The sequence below is a fragment of the Physeter macrocephalus genome, chromosome 21, assembly GCF_002837175.3.
Source record: "Physeter macrocephalus isolate SW-GA chromosome 21, ASM283717v5, whole genome shotgun sequence".
NCBI classification, from domain to species: domain Eukaryota; kingdom Metazoa; phylum Chordata; class Mammalia; order Artiodactyla; family Physeteridae; genus Physeter; species Physeter macrocephalus.
Window position 1 is genome coordinate 55945144 of NC_041234.1, and position 21572 is coordinate 55966715.

The 21572-nt window shown below is 36.6% G+C and overlaps 1 protein-coding gene and 1 pseudogene across 1 annotated transcript in view; one reads left to right on the top strand and one right to left on the bottom strand.

Moving 5' to 3' along the window:
- The window catches only part of BRWD3 (bromodomain and WD repeat domain containing 3), a 122762-nt gene that overhangs the window by 27418 nt on the left and 73772 nt on the right, over positions 1-21572 (bottom strand). The window contains exons 20-26 of the mRNA XM_024129476.3: positions 21237-21330; positions 19313-19462; positions 16542-16618; positions 15785-15953; positions 14560-14673; positions 10212-10319; positions 6748-6872 (exon numbers count right to left, since the gene is read on the bottom strand). Coding sequence (XP_023985244.1) covers positions 6748-6872; positions 10212-10319; positions 14560-14673; positions 15785-15953; positions 16542-16618; positions 19313-19462; positions 21237-21330 — 837 coding nt within the window. The remainder of the gene's footprint in view (positions 1-6747; positions 6873-10211; positions 10320-14559; positions 14674-15784; positions 15954-16541; positions 16619-19312; positions 19463-21236; positions 21331-21572) is intronic.
- LOC102994536 (tubulin alpha-1C chain-like) lies at positions 7437-8782 on the top strand (annotated as a pseudogene).

Consider the following 21572-nt stretch of genomic DNA (forward strand, 5'->3'; position numbering starts at 1 on the left):
TTTTCTGCATACAGGTCTTTTGTCTCCTTAGGTAGGTTTATTCCTAGATATTTTATTCTTTTTGTTGCAATGGTAAATGGGAGGGTTTTCTTAATTTCATTTTCAGATTTTTCATCATTAGGGTATAGGAATGCCAGAGATTTCTGTGCATTAATTTTGAATACTGCTCCTTTAACCAAATTCATTGATTAGCTGTACTAGTTTTCTGGTAGCATCTTTAGGATTCTCTATGTGGAGTATCATGTCATCTGCAAACAGTGACAGCTTTACTTCTTCTTTTCTAATATGGATTCCTTTTATTTCTTTTCCTTCTCTGATTGCTGTGGCTAAAACTTCCAAAACTATGTTGAATAAGAGTGGTCAGTGTGGGAAACCTTGTCTTGCTCCTGATCTTAGTGAAAAAGGTTTCAGTTCTTCACCATTGAGGACGATGTTAGCTGTGGGTTTTTCATATATGGCCTTCATTATGTTGAGGAAAGTTCCCTCTATGCCTACTTTCTCCAGGGTTTTTATCATAAATTGGTGTTGAATTTTGACGAAAGCTTTCTCTGCATCTATTGAGATGATCATAGGGTTTTTCTCCTTCAGTATGTTGATATGGTGTATCACGTTGATTGATTTGCATATATTGAAGAATCCTTGCGTTCCTGGAATAAACGCCACTTGATCATGGTGTATGATCCTTTTAATGTGCTGTTGGATTCTGTTTGCTAGTATTTTGTTGTGGATTTTTGCATCTATGTCCATCAGTGATATTGGCCTGTAGTTTTCTTTCTTTGTGACATCTTTGTCTGGTTTTGCTATCAGGGTGATGGTGGCCTCATAGAATGAGTTTGGGAGTGTCCCTCGCTCTGCTATATTTTGGAAGAGTTTGAGAAGGATAGGTGTTAGCTCTTCTCTAAATGTTTGATAGAATTCGCCTGTGAAGACATCTGGTCCTGGGCTTGTGTTTTTTGGAAGGTTTTTAATCACAGTTTCAATTTCAGTGCTTGTGATTGGTCTGTTCATATTTTCTATTTCTCCCTGGTTCAGTCTCGGCAGCTTGTGCATTTCTAAGAATTTGTCCATTTCTTCCAGGTTGTCCATTTTATTGGCATACAGTTGCTTGTAGTAATCTCTAATGATCTTTTGTATTTCTGCAGTGTCAGTTGTTACTTCTACTTTTTCATTTCTAATTCTATTGATTTGAGTCTTCTCCCTTTTTTTCATGATGAGTCTGGAAAATGGTTTCTCAATTTTGTTTATCTTCTCAAAGAACCAGATTTTAGTTTTATTGATCTTTGCTATCGTTTCCTTCATTTCTTTTTCATTTATTTCTGATCCGAGCTTTATGATTTCTTTCTTTCTGCTAAATTTGGGGGTTTTTTGTTCTTCTTTCTCCAATTGCTTTGGGTGCAGGGTTAAGTTGTTTTTTTGAGATGTTTCCTGTTTCTTAAGGTAGCATTCTATTGGTATAAACGTCCCTCTTAGAATTGCTTTTGATGCATCCCATAGGTTCTGGGTTGTCGTGTCTCCACTGTCATTTGTTTCTAGGTATTTTTTGATTTCCTCTTGGATTTCTTCAGTGATCACTTGATTATTAAGTAGTGTATTGTTTAGCCTCCATATGTTTGTATTTTTTACAGATATTCTCCTGTAATTGATATCTAGTCTCATAGCATTGTGGTCAGAAAATATACTTGATACAATTTCAATTTTCTTAAATTTACCAAGGCTTGATTTGTGACCCAGTATATGATCTATCCTGGAGAATGTTCTATGAGCACTTGAGAAAAATGTATATTCTATTGTTTTTGGATGGAATGTCCTATAAATATCAATTAAGTCCATCTTGTTTAATGAATCATTTAAAGCTTGTGTTTCCTTATTTATTTTCATTTTGCATGATCTGTCCATTGGTGAATGTGGGGTGTTAAAGTCCCCCACTATGTTTGTGTTACTGTCGATTAACCCTTTTATGGCTGTTAGTATTTGCCTTATGTATTGAGGTGCTCCTATGTTGGGTGCATAAATATTTACAATTGTTATATCTTCCTCTTGGATCAATCCCTTGATCATTATGTAGTGTCCTTCTTTGTCTCTTGTAATAGTTTTTATTTTAAAGTCTATTTTGTCTGATATGTGAATTGCTACTCCAGCTTTCTTTTTATTTCCATTTGCATGGAATATCTTTTTCCATCCCCTCGCTTTCAGTCTGTATGTGTCCCTAGGTCTGAAGTGGGTCTCTTGTAGACAGCACATATACGGGTCTTGTTTTTGTATCCATTCAGCCAGTCTGTGTCTTTTGGTGGGAGCATTTAATCCATTTACGTTTAAGCTAGTTATTGATATGTATGTTCCTATTCCCATTTCCTTAATTGTTTTGTGTTTGTTATTGTAGGTCTTTTCCTTCTCTTGTGTTTCTTGCCTAGAGAAGTTCCTTTATCATTTGTTGCAAAATGGTTCGATGGTGCTGAATTCTCTCAGCTTTTGCTTGTCTGTAAAGGTTTTAATTTCTCCATCAAATCTGAATGAGATCTTTGTTGGGTAGAGTAATCTTTGTTGTAGGTTTTTGTCCTTCATCACTTTAAATATGTCCTGCTACTCCCTTCTGGCTTGCAGAGTTTCTGCTGAAAGATCAGATGTTAATCTTAAGGGGATTCCCTTGTGTGTTATTTGTTGTTTTTCCCTTGCTGCTTTTAATATGTTTTCTTTGCATTTAATTTTTGATAGTTTGAATAATATGTGTCTTGGTGTGTTTCTCCTTGGATTTATCTTGTATGGGACTCTCTGTGCTTCCTGGACTTGATTAACTATTTCCTTTCCCATATTAGGGATGTTTTCAACTATAATCTCTTCAAATATTTTCACAGTCCCTTTCTTTTTCTCTTCTTCTTCTGGGACCCCTATAATTCGAATGTTGGTGCGTTTAATGTTGTCCCAGAGGTCTCTGAGACTGTCCTTAGTTCTTTTCATTCTTTGTTCTTTATTCTGCTCTGCAGTATTTATTTCCACTATTTTATCTTCCAGCTCACTTATCCGTTCTTCTGCCTCAGTTATTCTGCTATTGGTCCCTTCTAGAGTATTTTTAATTTCATTTATTGTGTTGTTCATCATTGCTTGTTTCCTCTTTAGTTCTTCTAGGTCCTTCTTAAATGTTTCTTGCATTTTCTCTATTCTATTTCCAAGATGTTGGTTCATCTATACTATCAGTATTCTGAATTCTTTTTCAGGTAGACTGCCTATTTCCTCTTCATTTGTTTGCTGTGGTGGGGCTTTACCTTGCTCCTTCATCATCTGTGTGATTTATTGTCTTTTCATTTTGCTTATCTTACTGTAATTGGGGTCTCCTGTTTGCAGGCTGCAGGTTCGTATTTCCCGGTTTTTTTGTTGTCTGCCCCCAGTGGCTAAGGTTGGTTCAGTGGGTTGTATAGGCTTCCTGGTGGAAGAGTAGTGCCTGTGTTCTGGTGGATGAGGCTGGATCTTTTCTTTCTGGTGGGCAGGTCCACGTCTGGTGGTGTGTTTTGGCATGTCTGTGGGCTTATTATGATTTTAGGCCGCCTCTCTGCTAATGGGTGGTGTTGTGTTCCTGTCTTCCTAGGTGTTTGGCATAGAGTGTCCAGCACTGTAGCTTGCTGGTCGTTGAGTGAAGCTGGGTCTTGGTGTTGAGATGGAGATCTCTGGGAGATTTTCACCATTTGTTATTACATGTAGTTGAGAGGTCTCTTGTGGACCAGTGTTCTGAAGTTGGCTCTCCCACCTCAGAGGCACAGCACTGACTCCTGGCTGGAGCACCAAGAGCCTTTCATCCACATGGCTCAGAATAAAAGGGATAAAAAAGAGAAAGAAAGAGGATAAAATAAAATAAAATAAAGATAAAATAAATGAAATTATTAAAATAAAAAATAATTATAAAGAAAAATTTTTTAAGTAAACAAACAAACAAACAAACAAAAAAACAGACAGAACCCTAGGTCAAATGATGAAAGCAAAGCTATACAGACAAAATCTCACACAGAAGCATACACATACACACTCACAAAAAGAGGAAAAGGGGGAAAAATAATCTATCTTGCTCCCAAAGTCCACCTCCTCAATTTGGGATGATTCGTTGTCTATTCAGGTATTCCACAGTTTCAAGGTACATCGAGTTGATTGTGGAGATTTAATCCGCTGCTCCTGAGGCTGCTGGGAGGGATTTCCCTTCCTCTTTTTTGTTCACACAGCTCCTGGGGTTCAGCTTTGGATTTGACCCCGCCTCTGCATGTAGGCCGCCTGAGGGTATCTGTTCTTTGCTCAGACAGGACGAGGTTAAAGGAGCAGCTGATTCGGGGGTTCTGGCTGACTCAGGCCGTGGGGAGGGAGGGGTATGGATGTGGGGCGAGCTTGCAGTGGCAGAGGCCAGCATGACTTTGCAGCAGCCTGAGGTGCGCCGTGTGTTCTCCCAGGGAAGTTATCCCTGGATCACGGGACCCTGACAGTGGCAGGCTGCACATCCTCCCGGGAGGGGAGGTGTGGATAGTGACCTGTGCTTGCACACAGGCTTCTTGGTGGCGGCAGCGGCAGCCTTAGCATCTCATGCCCGTCTTTGAGGTCTGCGCTGACAGCCGCGGCTCGCACCCATCTCTGCAGCTCCTTTAAGCAGCGCTCTTAATCCCCTCTCCTCGTGCACCAGGAAACAAATAGGGAAGAAAGTTTCTTGCCTCTTCGGCAGCTGCAGACTTTTTCCTGGACTCCCTCCAGGCTAGCCGTGGTGCACTAACCCCTTCAGGCTGTGTTCACGGCACCAACCCCTGTCCTCTTCCTGTGATCGGACCGAAGCCCAAGCCTCAGCTCCCAGCCCCCGCCCGCCCTGGCAGGTGAGCAGACAAGTCTCTCGGGCTGGTGAGTGCTGGTCGGCACCGATCCTCTGTGCGGGAATCTCTCCGCTTTGCCCTCTGCACCCGTTGCTGTGCTCTCCTCCGCGGCTCCGAATCTTCCACCGTCCGCCACCTGCAGTCTCCGCCCGTGACGCGGCTTCCTAGTGTGTGGAAACCTTTCCTCCTTCACAGCTCCCTCCCACTGGTGCAGGTCCCGTCCCTATACTTTTGTCTCTGTTTTTTGTTTTTTCTTTTGCCCTACCCAGGTACATGGGGAGTTTTTTGCCTTTTGGGAGGTCTGAGATCTTTTGCCAGCATTCAGTGGGTGTTCTGTAGGAGCAGTTCCATGTGTAGATGTATTTCTGATGTATCTGTGGGGAGGAAGGTGATCTCTGCATCTTACTCTTCTGCCATCTTCCTCAACTCTCCCTTATGACATTATTTATATCAGTAGCTATATTACTTACTTATTTATTTATTATTTATTTATTTATTTTTGGCTGCCTTCGGTCTTCTTTGCTGCATGCGGGCTTTCTCTAGTTGCGGTGAGTGGGGGCTACTCTTCCATGTGGTGTGCGGGTTTCCCACTGTTGTGACTTCTCTTGTTGCGGAGCACGGGCTCTAGGCATGTGGGCTTCAGTAGTTGTGGCATGCAGGCTCAGTAGTTGTTGCTCACGGGCTCTACAGTGCAGGCTCAGTAGTTGTGGTGCACGGGCTTAGTTGTTCCATGGCATGTGGCATCTTCCCGGGCCAGGGCTGGAACCCATTTCCCCTGCAGTGGCAGGTGGATTCTTAACCACTGTGCCATCAGGGAAGCCCTATATCACTAGCTATATTATTTTTATCCTATTTTATAAGATTTTTGTTTCTTACGTTACCCAATTGTGTAACCAGGTCTTCAACAAAATTAATGATGCTTAAATGTCTTGAGGCAATTGATCACATACATAGTTCCATATAAAATTAATTGTAATAGCACAACTCTCGATATGGGAAGAAGCAACAAGGGAGAATATTTCCTGGATTATAAGAGTCTAGTAAAACAAATGATCCCGAGCCTAATCCAGAAATAGCACATTGAGTGGCCTATCAACAAAGTCCTTGCCTGACCTAAGAATAAGCCTTCGTAATGCCATGGGACAAATGGGTCATGACATTCTTCCCAAACCTTGGTTGAATTTATGACCAATGGGGGGTACTGTAAACAAAAATATGTTGCCTGCCACTCCAGTTCTACAAGGATCAAGTCATTAGCCACTGTAGTTGCTGACCTACAGCACACTCTGAAAGGAATTTGAGATGAAACATTCTGTGTTTTGGATATATGGGCCCCTAGATAGTTAAGATGCATATGTAATGAAGAATTTCAATGACCCCAGATTCTTTCATCTTCCCATATATAGAAAAGCACTAAAATCATTAACTGAGATGTCTGATCCTTGTGACTAGCAATAATTAGCAGGATGTATGCTTGACTACATGTATTTCCCAGCCCCCCAAAAATCATATAAATGCTGGCTCATTCCCACCTACCTCTTGAGAGCAGTTTGTCAGAGCTATCTGAGAGGCTGTCTCCTAGACTATAGTCCTCAGTAAGTCCCCAAATAAAACTGAAACCCACAACTCTCATACTGTACGTTTTTCAGTTGATATATATATATAGATAGATAGATAGATAGAGAGCTATTAAGTGGAGAAACAAAGCAAGAATTATACAAAGCAAGAATTAAACATTAAACCTTGGTCTTTAAACTCTAAAGCCTGTAGTGCTCTCATGTTTTCTTTCCCATTAAGACTTGTACTCTGCAGAATACACGATAGGGATTAAAATACACACACACACACACACACACACACACACACACACACACACACACACACACATACATGATCCAAGATAGATACTCACTTAATGGAAAAAGATTCTCCAGTCATTTTGCCTGAAATGGGGTCCAGAAATGCGAGCTTCAAGCAGCACAGTGTAGGTGGTCCAACCTCATATTTGATTCCTACAATCTTAACAAATTCTTGTTCCTATTCATGAGAATACCAATAAATTATTACTTTCAATATAAATAATTGCCTAACATTTGCATATTATTTCATTATTATTTGAACAATTTAAAAATTATCTGAAACAACATTGTAAATCAACTATACTCCAATAAAACTTTAAAAATAAAAATAAATAAATAAATAAAAATTATCCTAATACCCACCAGACACTAGGCACTCCACTAAGTGTTAAAGGTAATAAGACGTGGCTCTTGACCCCTTAAGAGCAATTTGTAGTTTAGTGCAGGGTTATAAACCAACGATAAACAGCAGAATCCCCTTGGGAACCTTTTTAAAATTCATGTTCCTAAACCCTACTACTATGGAATTGAGTTCACTATGTCTGGGGTAAAACTCAGTCATATATATTTTGAAAAAATTCCCCAGGTTTTTCTCTGGGGAGTTAAGAATTGCTCTGCTGGTTAAGAAACACTCTTCTTGTCACTACTTCTCCCCCGAACTCCTTGATAGTCTGCCAGTGGAAGATCTTTGTGGCTGTCCTCTCGCCTCCTCCAGCCCCACAGAACCCTATAAGTCTCAATCATGCGTAAGTGCATCTCCATCCACGTTGGCCAGGCTGGTGTCCAGATCAGCAATTTCTTCTAGGAGCTCTACTACCTGGAACATGGCATCCAGCCTGATTATCAGATGCCAAGTGACAAGACCATTGGGGGAGGAGATGACTCCTTCAGCACCTTCTTCAGTAGACAGGTGCTGGCAAGCATGTGCCCAGGGCAGCATTTGTAGACCTGGAACGCACAATCATTGATGAAGTTTGCACTGGTACCTACCACCAGCTCTTCCACCCAGAGCAGATCGTCACAGGCAAGGAAGATGCTGCCAATAACTATTCCCAAGTTCACTACACCATTGGCAAGGAGATCATTGACCTTGTCTTGGACCAAATTCGGAAACTGGCTGAGCAGTGCACAGGCCTTCAGGGCTTCCTGGTTTTCCACAGCTTTGGTGGGGAACTGGTTCTGGGTTCACCTCCCGGCTGATGGAACGTCTCTCTGTCAACTATGGCAAGAAGCCCAAGCTGGAGTTCTCCATTTACCCAGCCACCCAGGTTTCCACAGCTGTAGTTAAGCCCTACAACTCCATCCTCACCACCTACACCATACTGGATCACTATGACTGTGCCTTCGTGGTAGACAATGAGGCCATCTATGACATCTGTCATAGAAACCTTGATATCGAGGGCCCAACCTACACTAATCTTAATCGCCTCATGAGCCAAATAGTGTCCTCCATCACTGCTTCCCTGAGATGTGATGGAGCCCTGAATGTTGATCTGACAGAAGTCCAGACCAACCTGGTGCCCTATCCCCACATACACTGACCTCTGGACACATATGCCCCTGTCATTTCTGCTGAGAAAGCCTATCATGAACAGCTTACTGTAGCACAGATCACCAATGTTTGCTTTGAGCCAGCCAACCAGATGGTGAAATATGACCATTGCCATGGTAAATACAGGGCTTGCTGCCCGTTGTACTATGGCGACGTGGTTCCCAAAGATGTCATTGCTGCCATTGCCACCATCAAGACCAAGCGTACCATCCAGTTTGTGGACTGGTGCCCCCTGTCTTCAAAGTTGGCATTAATTCCAGCCTCTCACTGTGGTACCTGGTGGATTCTTGGCCAAAGTATAGAGAGCTTTGTGCATGCTGAGCAGCACCAGAGCCATTGCTGAGGCCTGGGCTCATCTGGACCACAAGTTTGACCTGATGTATGTCAAGAGTGCCTTTGTTCACTGGTACGTGGGTGAGGGCATGGAGGAAAGAGAGTTTTCTGAGGCCCGTGAGGACATGGCTGCCCTTGAGAAGGAGTATGAGGAGGCTGGAGCGGATAATGCTGAGGGAGAGGATGAGGGTAAAGAGTATTAACCTGTCTGCTGCAATTTTATACTCTTGTCTTGGGACTATCTTATTTGTGTTCTGTGGAGCTGCCCATTGTGGCTCTATCTTGTCAATAAAAGTGATATTTCTATTTAAAAAAAGAAAAGAATCACTCCTCTAGCAGAAATACAGTTTGTAAGTAGGCAGGTGGACATGTTATGTATATGTTTGAGAAAAGGACTTACATTTATGAGTGCCTACAATATTATTTTATAATACCATCCTTATATATCGTTATTAGTCACACTTAACAGATGACAAAACTGAGCCTCATGGGTACAGTGACTTGTTTCAAGTTTACACTAGTATACAGCAGAGCTGGGATTGAAATTCAGGTCTTATTCCAAAGCCCAGGCTCTTATACCACATATATGTTGCCTCCTAACATTTCCTATAACCACAGGGTTAGAATTCAAAGTAGGAAATCATATGGTTTATTTATTCCTTTGATTCTAAAAAAAAAAACCTCAATTTTCACCTGATTCAGAACAGATGGTAGCATTCCTGTTTCCCAGGAGTTGATTATGTAAAGCTCACTTGATAAGAAATTTTAGCACCTTACAACCTTAATACAATTTTTTCAAGTGTCAAATCTTTATTTCAATAAATATACACATTCTCTCTTGCATCATTCCTTTTAAGCATCATTACAAAACAACCCTTCATTTACCTGGAAAACTATCCTAAAATTGCCCTTTAGTCTCTTGTTCTCAGAGTTGAAAAAACAAAACGACAAAAACAAATGTAATCCTAAGTAGAAATCATGGTGTATGTATCTCTATGTCTCTTTGTCTGTATTTATATAAGTATGAATGAATGAATGAATATGTATTTACAGTGAGAAAGTCCTTCTCTAAAAAATAAACATATCTGTTTTATTCAATGACATGTAGCTACATAGGTACTATATCGAAAGAAATAATAAATAAAGCACCACAAAGTCATGAGTTTCTTAGGATTTATGATATTTACTATATCCTAAATCTGCCAGAATCTCAAGGGTGTTTGTGGTCCACACATGCAGTCACAGTTTATAGAGCCTCTAGAACGTACAAAGCTGCTGAGGAAAATATCCACACCATGGAACTACTGCTTTGCTCCAATTATATCAATAGAATGGTATACACTACAGGACCTGAAGCTTGAAGGAAATTAGGTCAAATAATCAAGACAACAGGTGGCATACAAATTTCGGGAACCATAAAATGTGACCCATAACACTCAGCTGTACAAGAGTATGGTACATCACTTTATCCTGGATGCACAATCAACAGTGAAATATCCAGAAACTGAGAATAAGCCTACAGGCTAATAACTTAATTCCCAAGATACTTCAATTTCATAGCTTATTAATTTGGTGAACTTACCCTTTCCCAAGATACTTCAATTGCATAGCTTATTAATTTGGTGAACTTACCCTGAGATCCATTTTATTCCATGGCTGTTTTTGTAGGTTAACGCTGTATATTTTTGATTTTCTTACAGCCCGTACATAAGCTTCATGTCCTTGCCTAAAATATATAAGCTAAAACAAAAAACATGAGGTATTAAACAGCAGCAACCCATTTAACACCTCTATACATCCCAATATATTCCTACAAATGTCCTCTTCTGTTTACAAAGAATATAAATAATTATAATTTTGAAAAAATTTATACAATAAAGGTACTTATAATCAAATAATGTTCATTCAGTACTCATGGCTATGTAGTCCTGTGCTAAATATTGCATAATAAAAACACACACAGTCCTTCTTCCCCCTAGCACCTTCATAAATTTCTGAAGAAATAGACTAATGACAAATGTACACAAAAGTGGTCACATTTAAAACTAATATATTTCAAACTGTAATTGACATTCTAAAGAATCAACATTTTAATAGCCTACACATTATATATATATATATATATATATATATATATAAATATATATATTTCTAACCACAGGCTACTAAATACAGTAATTTCTAGACAGATTAAAATTTTTCTTTTGTAAGAAATAACATCAGAACTAGCATGGTATGGAAGGAAAATGAATCCAAGTGCTTGATAAAACTGTTCACCTCTTTAAGACAGCATTCACTACCATATTCTGATTCATTTAAAAAAGTTTCTTTCCCACAATAATTTTTTTTTGTCCTCACACCATACTGACAGGTTCAAATCACCTCCCAACTACAAAAATCTTAGCCTCCTTTAAGGCTCAGAATACTGGATCTGATTAAACAATCAGTAAACATTTCCAAAGTGAATGCCAACCCTGGATACAGCTTATTGTCCCAAGCCTGTGCCCACCAGGGTAGAACAATGCCTGTGCGAATGGCCTTGCAGTAATGTTCCCTAAATATCCCTGGGTGCACTCTGTACCTGAGAAGTTTAAGATCAGATTGCAAGTAGAATATGTAAGTAATGCCATCCTTCTTGTACATGTAGCTTCTTCCAAACAGCAGGCCTACTTTGTAGGCGTTTTTCCCACTCTGCTTCCTTTATTTATTATTAATCCAAACACCCCACAGTCATTACACAAAGGCAACCATGGGGACAGGGAAGAAGTCAGGAGACCTGACTGCTGTTGGTGCTACCCATACAGGCTATGTGACTCTGGCCTTCCACATGCTCACCTGTCAAATGAAGAGGACACTCTGCTGGCAGGGGTGTTTGAAAGGTTAATAACAATAACAAAGGATAGAGAGGCTAGCATGCCTCAGGTACTATCCTAAGTGCCCTACAAATATCCTTTAATTTAATCCCTCCCAGAGCCCTATAAGGTAGATACCTTTATCCCCACTGTACAGTTGAGGAAACTAGGGCACAGAGAAGTAATCTGTCAAAATCTTATTAGGTTTCATGCACTCCAATGTCCATTGCAGAACTATTTACAATAGCCAGAAGCAATATGGAAGCAACCTAAATGTTCATCAACAGAGGAATGGATAAAGAAGATGTGGTACATATATATAATGGAATATTACTCAGCAATAAAAAAGAACAAAGTAATGTCATTTGTAGCAACATGGATGGACCTAGATTTGTCATACTGAATGAAGTAAGTCAGAAAGAGAAAGACAAATATCATTATGATACCACTTATATGTGAAATCTAAAAAAAAAAAAAAAAAAGGGTACAAATGAACTTATTTACAAAATAGAAGTAGAGTCCTGGATGTAGAAAACAAACTTATGGTTATCAGGGAATAAGGGGGAAAGGAATAAATTAGGAGATTGGGATTGACATATACACACTACTATATATAAAATAGATAATTAATAAGAACCTGCTGTATAGCACAGGGAACTCTACTCAGTACTCTGTAATGGCGTACATGGGAAAAGAATCAAAAAAGAAAAAAAGAGTGGATATATGTATAACCGACTCATTTTGCTGTACACCTGAAACTAACACAACATTGTAAATCAACTAACTCCAATAAAAATTTTTAAAACTTATGTTTCCTATAATACTTTTAAAGGGGTGGTAGAGATAAATAGAAGAAAGTAACGTAAAAAATACCATACTATGGAGATTTTTAAAATACACTGACATATTCTACCAATCAACACTAAGTCAGAATTTCTAATAGTTAAAAATACAAGTAAATTTTTTTAAAGGTTTAAATATTAGTATATAAACACAACTGTAGTGGTAAAAAAAGTCATTACCATGCTTACCAATAACATGATAAGCATGTTATTCAGATATCCTTTATTATATATTAATTCCTGTACTCAACAAATATTGATCAAATATGTATGTACAAGGCACTGGGTGCTATGGTAACACATCAAAATAAAATCCTTACCCTCAAGGATATGGACAGACATGTAGATATATGAGTATGATACAAGGAAAAATGTAGTATGTATCATAAGAGAGAAATAATTTAGATGGGAAAGCACATGAAGGAGGAGTGGCAAGCAAATGGTAAGTAGGGATAACATGCAAAAGAAGTTGGCATTTAAGTTAAACCTTGAAAAATGAGCATTTTGAGAGGCAATGACCTGTGGGTAGGGGTATTCCAGGCAAAATAATGAAGGCTTAACATTTAAAAGTAAAAAGTAATGCTGTCATTAACAGATTGATTATATAAAAGTATGCCTTTATGGGTTCTTTAAAAACATTCTTTAATTCACGTATTTCACTGTCTGATTCACTTATACACCTCTTCCACTACCTGAACAACTGTCATTACCTAATACACATTAGTCTTGAAGCATATAATCATGCACTAAGTTTAACAAAATAAAGGGAAAGGTAAATATGGTCCTATAAAATAGAGAGGAGTCTCAGATCATAGAGTATACAGATCCTTATTCTGTTCTAAGATGTTTTTTAAAATATTTATTTGCTTATTTATTTATTTATTTATTTTTGGCTGCATTGGGTCTTAGTTGCAGCACATGGGATCTTTTGCTGTGGCACGTGGGCTTCTCTCTAGTTGCAGCGCATGGGCTCTCTTGCTGTGGTGCACAGGCTCCAGAGCGCATGAGCTCTGTAGTTGCGGCACACGGGCTCTCTAGTTGTGGCATGCGGGCTCAGTAGTTGTGGCAAGCAGGCTTAGTTGCCCCTTGGCATGCAGGATCTTAGTTCCCTGACCAGGGATTGAACCTGCGCTCCCTGCATTGGAAGGCGGATTCTTAACCACTGGACCACCAGGAAGTCCCCCTGTTCTAAGACTAATTCAAAATTATTTCTCTTAAGCCTCCATAAAAAAAGGCAATAAATACAAGAAATAGTGATTTTTGGATATACCCCTAAGAACGCTCTTCTAAGTTTCTTCATACAGCATTCATCCAGAGCACGTTTTACTAAAATAACCATACAAACTAGCATTGCTCAAAAGTCCGACACTTATAAGAAGACACACCTAGGAAAGGAAACATTTTAATAATATCAAAAGATATTATAATAATAAGTAATAGCTTAATTGCAAGGCTACTTGGTAGCTATCTCTGGTACAAAATATCTACAGAAGACAATTATAGAAAAGTTTGGTAAAATTTTTATTGGTTCCAAGACTTTTAGAACCATTTCCAAGGTTTTGCTCCTTCTTTATTACGATGATAATATTACATTCCTACTATGGGTCTTAAGTTGAAAACTATGGGTAAGCATTTAATCATTCAAAAATGAATGATTAGTCAATATGTCAGAGACTATATAAGCCAACTAGGGCTCAAAATGTAACAATGTTACCATAATTTGCATAAGAAAATCAAAAAAAAATTTTCATTATATAGAATTTAAATCAATTTTTGACTGACCAATCATAAATATGGCTGTTATTCAATCATAGGTTCAGTAGGAAGGCCTTGTTTGTGAAATGACTTTCCCATAAGCATTGAAAGGGGTGATCATCCTCTAGAATATTTTCTATCAGGTTGAGCATGGGCTTCTTTTAAAAAAACAAAACAAAACAAAACAGTATTAGGACTTGATTAGGATTCAAAATATCACTCAATTCTACTATGTGGCAATTAAGATAAAAATAAAGACAATTATTTTCATGGCTTCACAAGCCAATCAATTTATCTCAATGTTCACTGAGCACCTACTATACTAAAGACTCTGTGTTAGGCCCTACAAAGGACACAAAAATTAGTAAGATTCAGTCACTGTCCACAATAAATATATAATTGAGCAGCACAGTTAAGACGGTGAACATATAACTATAATAGAATTGAGAATATAAATGCCCTAAGACTGATATTAAAGTGAGTACTCTTGAGGTTCCAAGAGCAAAACGTTATTTAACAGAAAACAATTACCTCATCTCCCATCTGTGGGACAAACGGGGAACGTCGTGGTATGGTATCCAAGATCCACTGAGGGGCAAACCATTCTTCATTGGGCTCACCTGCCATAGAAACCAGTCCTCCTTTCTAAAATATAGTTCACAAACATATAAACTGTAAATATATGAACAGTTGTAGAAAAAATAGCAGGTAGAAAATGTTAAAAACATCAGGTTATAATAAAACACAATGCTAACACATATATATGGAATCTAAGAAAAAAAAATGTCATGAAGAGACTAGGGGTAGGATGAGAATAAAACAGAGACCTACTAGAGCATGGACTTGAGGATATGGGGGAGGGAGGGAGATGCAAGAGGGAAGAGATATGGGAACATATGTATATGTATAACTGATTCACTTTGTTGTAAAGCAGAAACTAACACACCATTGTAAAACAGTTATACTCCAATAAAGATGTTAAAAAAACCCACAAAATATACAAAATTTAAACATTTTCTTTTACCAATTAATTATGCATAACTTTTGTACCAATAAAACAATCAAGTGAGTAACATGTTGTTCAATTTTGGCTGACAGATAATATGACACTATATACTATCTAAAAGCCACAAATTTTACTCTTCATGTCCCTAGTATATCAAAGGAATTCAAATACAAGTAACACAATAACTTTTTGCCAATTAAATGATGACCATCAAGAAGATAATTTTGTCTACTAAAGCAAGAGGTTACAGAATGAATACAGAATCCATTTTTAAATTAATATTCAAGGAACTCTGTGGATTAAGTTTTTACATCATTCAAATGAAATTATAGCGGGAAAATAAACCATCATTGGGATGAAATAAAAACATAAAGAAATAGAAGAAGCCCTACATGATTTATCACATCCTTCCATTTTACAAGTCAAAAATATATAGAAATTTATGACTGGTGACATGACAAGAATAATCCTTTTATATTATAGTGGCTTATTTAAAAACTCTACTACATTTTAACAAACAACTGTCAAAATGTTTTTATTTAATGTTAAAATAATAATGAAAATATTCCAGCCTCTACTTTTGACAACAGAAAAATTTCAAAAAATCTTTACATCTTTTATACAATTTTACTTACTCAGATGGAATATTATTTTTAGAGAAAAGTGAAGTGTTACTGTTAAATATTCAAGTATCAAAGGAAAAAACCAAAACCCCCCCAAAAAAGAAAAACAACCTGTAAACTTACAAACCTTCTTTCTAGTCTGTTTAGGTTTCTTTTGCCGTTCTTCAAGTGACTTCAAATTCTCCTCCTCAGAGCTGCTGCATACTTTCCGTGTTGCCTGTCTCGTTTGCCTTTTTGGAGGTTGCAAATTTATTCCAGCATCTGCTGTCCAATCAGAATATTCACTTGATGAATCACTGTAAATAATACATAAGTTCAGAAAAGGAATAGTTTTGCCTCATGACTGAAAGATGATCATTTTGTAATCAAACAGCATTATAAATGACATGGTTTGATTTTGTTCTAACCAAAGATAAAAAAATATCAAATATAGAATTTTGATCATTACCTAAGTGATTTTAGTGAAATGCTTCTTGGATAAAGTATAATGCTTAGTTTCCCATAACAGGATTTAAAATTCAAAATTCCTGTCCAAATCACAAAAGCTTCTTTAAATAAAGATGTTCCTTATCCCTGGAAATGGTTAAATATAGTTGTTTTAAACCTGAAATAAATACACATAGCCTGCCAAGGTGTAGAATCTTGGATTTACAAAGAATCTTATTTTACAGATGGAACTATTTTAGGGAACTAAAGCCCATGATGACATGCGCAAAAAGATATTGGTAGAGCTAGGATAAAACAACAGGTCTCTGGGCTTCCAACCCAGTACTCTTTCTACTATAAAATACTATTTTAACTGGCTTTACCAAATTCCTACAAGAACATAATTTCACATTAAAACTGTCAAATGATTTTGACCAAATCAAAACCATTAAAACTACCTGGAGGAACTTTCACTTTGCCATTCAATAACAGGATCCTCTATAGAAGCATCACTTGTGCCAACTGTTTCATCTTCCTGCAACAAAGAGCCAGCAATTGAGATATATGGTTATTATTAACTAGCATATTATTAATTAGCATATATTACCTGTTTTACAACACTTTTTGTATTACCCCCCCAAAAAGAAGTTCTAGTTAAAATGTATGTAATCATTTTCCTATATATACTTGTTAACTCATAACTAAGCCTACCAAGTATTTAAAGATTTCTAGCATCTACTATCTTACTGATATGAGACACCTTTTCTTATTTCAAAGATGCAATAGACTCCTTAAGAAATGCAAATATAACCCTCTTAAATTTTGTTAAAACCACTGTTTTCTTTTTTTAATTGAAGTATAGTTGATTTACAATGCTGTGTTAGTTTCAGATATACAGCACAGTGATTCGGTTTTTGTTTGTTTTTCATTGGGGTATAGTTGCTTTACAATGTTGTGTTAGTTTCTGCTGTACAACAAAGTGAATCAACTATATGTACACATATATCCCCTCCCTCTTGATTCAGTTTTATATGTATAAATATACATGAAAAAATATATGAATTTATATGAATATATATATTATTTTTCAGATCCTTTTCCCTTATAGAAAGCCATTGTTTTAAAAAATACCTACACAAAAAAGATAAAAATACCTATATGCCTCTACCAAGTTAATATACTCTCCATAAAAAAGTTAATCATCTTTTTATTATGTAAGATCTCAAACGTACCAAAGTAGAGGAAATAGATAACATCCTTGTGTACACAATCTCCAGTTTAGACAATAACTCACTGCCTATCTTGTATATATACCCTTACCAACTGCTTCATACCCCAGGGACTATTGTGAAAAAAAGTATTTCCACTATAAATATTTATTAAGATTATGATTTTTTTAAAAACATAACCACAACACAATTATTACATTAAAAAGATAACAACTCTTTTTTTTCTTTTTTAATAACAGCCTTATTGAGATAGAACTCACATACCATAAACTTCACCCCTTCAGAGTATACAGTTCAATGGTTTTTAGTATATTCAGAGCTGTTTAACCATCACCACTAATTTTAGAACACTTTCATCACCCCAAAAAGAATCCCTAAACCCATTAGCAAGGAACCCTCACTCCCCACTACCTCAAGCCCCTGGCAGCCACCAATCTACTTTTGGTCTTGGTACTCTTATCAAAGTACCACATCCTTTGAACAACAAAATCTGTACCAAGTAATCTTCGTTTTTCTTCTCTCTTCTTCTTTTTCATGTATTTTAAATTTTCTTAACCATCTTAAATTGCTACGTTGCCCTGAATTTCTCCTTGCCTATCTGTCTTAGTGACACTCATGCAACAGGACTCTTTAATCCATCTACATTCAAAGTCTTTTAGTTTTAATTCTTTTAAGTCCATGGCTCAGAGGCAATAGTTTTTTTTTTAATTTTTATTGGAGTATAGTTGCTTTACAATGTTGTGCTAGCCTCTACTGTACAGCAAATTGAGCCAGCCATACACACACACACATCCCCTCCCCTCTGGATTTCCTTCCCATCCAGGTAACCACAGAGCACTGAGTAGAGTTCCTCATGCTATACAGTAGGTCCTCATTAGCCATCTATTCCATACATATCAATAGTGTTCATATGTCAATCCCAATCTCCCAATTCATCCCACCCCACCTTCCCCCTTGTTATCCATACGTTTGTTCACTACATCTGTCTCTATTTCTGCTTTGTAAATAAGATTGTCTATACCAATTTTTTTCAGATTCCACATATATGTGTTAATATACAATATTTGTTTTTCTCTTTCTGACTTACTTCACTCTGTATGATAGTCTTGAATACGTGATCATTCTTTTCAGATCAAGATTTTCATGGGTGGGGGGGAGAGAAGGAGGGATATCATTGATAAGAGTTAAAGAATTGTGAATGGTGGGAGAAGAATGAGGGTACCATACATTATCAATACATAATTAAACCCTCATTATTCACTTAAATACTATAGTTATTAAGAGAACAAAAGGAAAGGACTGGAGAAGAGAGGAACATGAGGAAAAGAACTGCTATAGTCTTTATTTCATTACCATGAAAAAGGTAGGTCTGAAAAATATCATCACTCAGTAATCTCCATGACTGGTAAAGTCAACAATAACAGAAAACATGTATATTATGATTACACAGTCAACAAGTTCTGGAACTGTATAACTAGTTATCTCAGTTAATATTCCACTTCTTTCCATTTCTAGGCAGATTTGCTCTCACTCTCTTTTCTTACTGGCCCAAAGCCAAACTTTTCCTGGCATGTTTGATACCCTCAACCAAGATAATATCTTAGGTACAAATAAGAGAAGATATCTAAAGGAATTCAATATAATGATCAAATTTGCCTATTAAATGCCTTATTAATAAATAATACTCATAAGAAAGTCATTTAAATAATTTTCTATTAAATTGACCCTTAAAAGTAAACCCAAAGTTTATCAAATTGCTATTTCTTTCGTGATATGTCGATTTTCAGCCTTTCATAGAAAAAAAGAACTTTGAAAAGGAATCTAGGTATCAGATATGCCTTAACTTCTTTGTGATTTTACAAGGTCTCAGATATTGACCTCATTGATAGTCTCATGTTATTAAACCTAGTTGAAAAATTTTTTTAAAAAGTAAACCCAAAGTGATGACACTAACTGGGAAACAAAAAATTACATTGAGTAAATAATAGCAGATATCTAACCTCTGAGGAGCTATCTGAGTCTTCCTGTACACCTGAATTTTGACATGATGCTTGTGAATTATGCTCTATGTTGGATCGTGTTTGGTAAGTATGCTGACGTTTGCGTTGTGTCCTTCGTAAAGACCGCCCACAGCTAGGCGGATAATCATTCTATAAAACAGAAGGAAAATAAATTTTAAAAAATGAAAGGCTCAGTGAATATACACAAAAGAACATATATAAAGCGAATCAATTGGGCTTGATTTGGAGTGAGGGTGGAGGTGAGAGATAGGAATAAATTCCCAAAAAGAAAACCCAAAATATATTTTTATACTATGTTTTTACATAAAAAAAACTTCATTTTTATATATTTAACCCACTTCCATTTATACTGATTACTTTCCATATTTTGAAAACTTTGTGATCAAATTAAAGACAGTGCAGAAATTCTAAGCTGCAAGAATCTGCTCACTCAGAATTTACACATACCATATTATCTACAATTTATTACAGGATGAAACAAGATATCTATATCATATGTATGTGTATATATAATTCTTAATATAACATGTATTTCTTTAGTTCTATAAAAAACTACATTTAGTAAACGAGTCAAAATAAAAATTTAATTTTTAATAACAAAAGTGTAAAGTAAAAACTTTTATTCTACCCTTTACAAGTATAAAATATTATTACTGATATACCATATGTCAAAACTATAACCCTAATATGTCATCAGGAGTAAACAAGCTTAAAAGTCTTCTAAATCAGTATCAAGGGCCAGTTTCTTATCTTACATGTAAATGTTTCTCATTTTCAATATAAATAAAAATGTTTACAGATCCAACTACCCTATTTATTAGTCTCAGACAAGTCTGATATTTGACAAATCATCTTAGCAGGAAAAAAGAATATAAATCATGGATGTGAGTCATTCAAAATCTCTAAGAAAATAATCTTATCAGAGAACATCATATAAGCTAATAAAATCTGAATAGAAATTAAGAAAATGGGTATCAAAATGATCTAAGAATATTTAGAGATATTCATATAATAATTACCTGAAATTGTATTTATCAATACTGAAAAGACACTTAAAATTCAGTACCCATTGCTTATATTTCCTTAATAAGATTAAAATCAACCTAGACTTTCCAATTTACCATACTCTTCAGGAGTTATAGTTATTACTTTTGGGAACAAAACTATATTCTTATGCCACTAGTTTGTTCAACCTCAGAGTACTAGTAAGGCACTTAACATGCACCTAATGGAGTATAGGAATCTTATTCCCTGATTAGCAGTTTCTACTGGGAATATGAATCTTCCTAATGTATATAGAACAGATTTTGCTCCTGTCTAATTAGGTAGGCCAGGAGTAAGCCTAGGGCAGGAGTCAGCAAACTTTTTCTGTAAAGGGCCAGAGTACAAATATTTTGGCTTTGCAGGTCATATGATCTCTGTGGCAACCACTCAACTCCATATAGCATGAAAGCAATCATAGACAATATATAAATGAACAGGTATGGCTGTGCTCCAATAAAACTTTATTAATAGGAATAGGCAGTAGACCAGATTTAGTCCATGGGCAGTTTGCCAACCTCTGGCCTAGGGTATCTGAACATTTGTTTTACATTGTGATTAGTGATCCAGCATTAATTTTAAAGTTCTACTTTAACCATATGAAAATGGTATTTTAATACAAATATCCTATACCTACAATGACCACATATCCTAGATTTGGGGGAATAGTTCTAACTTTGTGTAATTTTATCCTTATTAATAATAACCATATATCTTCATTTGGTGTTTTAAAAAATAGTTTCCCTATATACAGACACCTATCAAAATAATCCCTTAATACATAACTGCCACCTTTCAAAAACCTGGTATCTGCAAATATTTACAAATAGTATATTGCAAAGTACTGTAAACCTAAACTTACCCTTTGGGTAGCATAAGATGGCTTTTTCTTCTTTTCAACTGTATAAAGACTGATTTCTATGTCACCTTTAGCAGTTCGACATTCTTCCTGAACCCTAATAACAAATCAAAGGTCAAAGTAACAGAAAATCATCAAAGAGCAAACCAATGGTTTATTTATTATTAGAGAAATGCAAATCAAAACTACAATGAGGTATCACCTCACACCAGTTAGAATGGGCATCATCAGAAAATCTACAAACAACAAATGCTGGAGAGGGTGTGGAGAAAAGGGAACCCTCTTGCACTGTTGGTGGGAATGTAAATTGATACAGCCACTATGGAGAACAGTATGGAG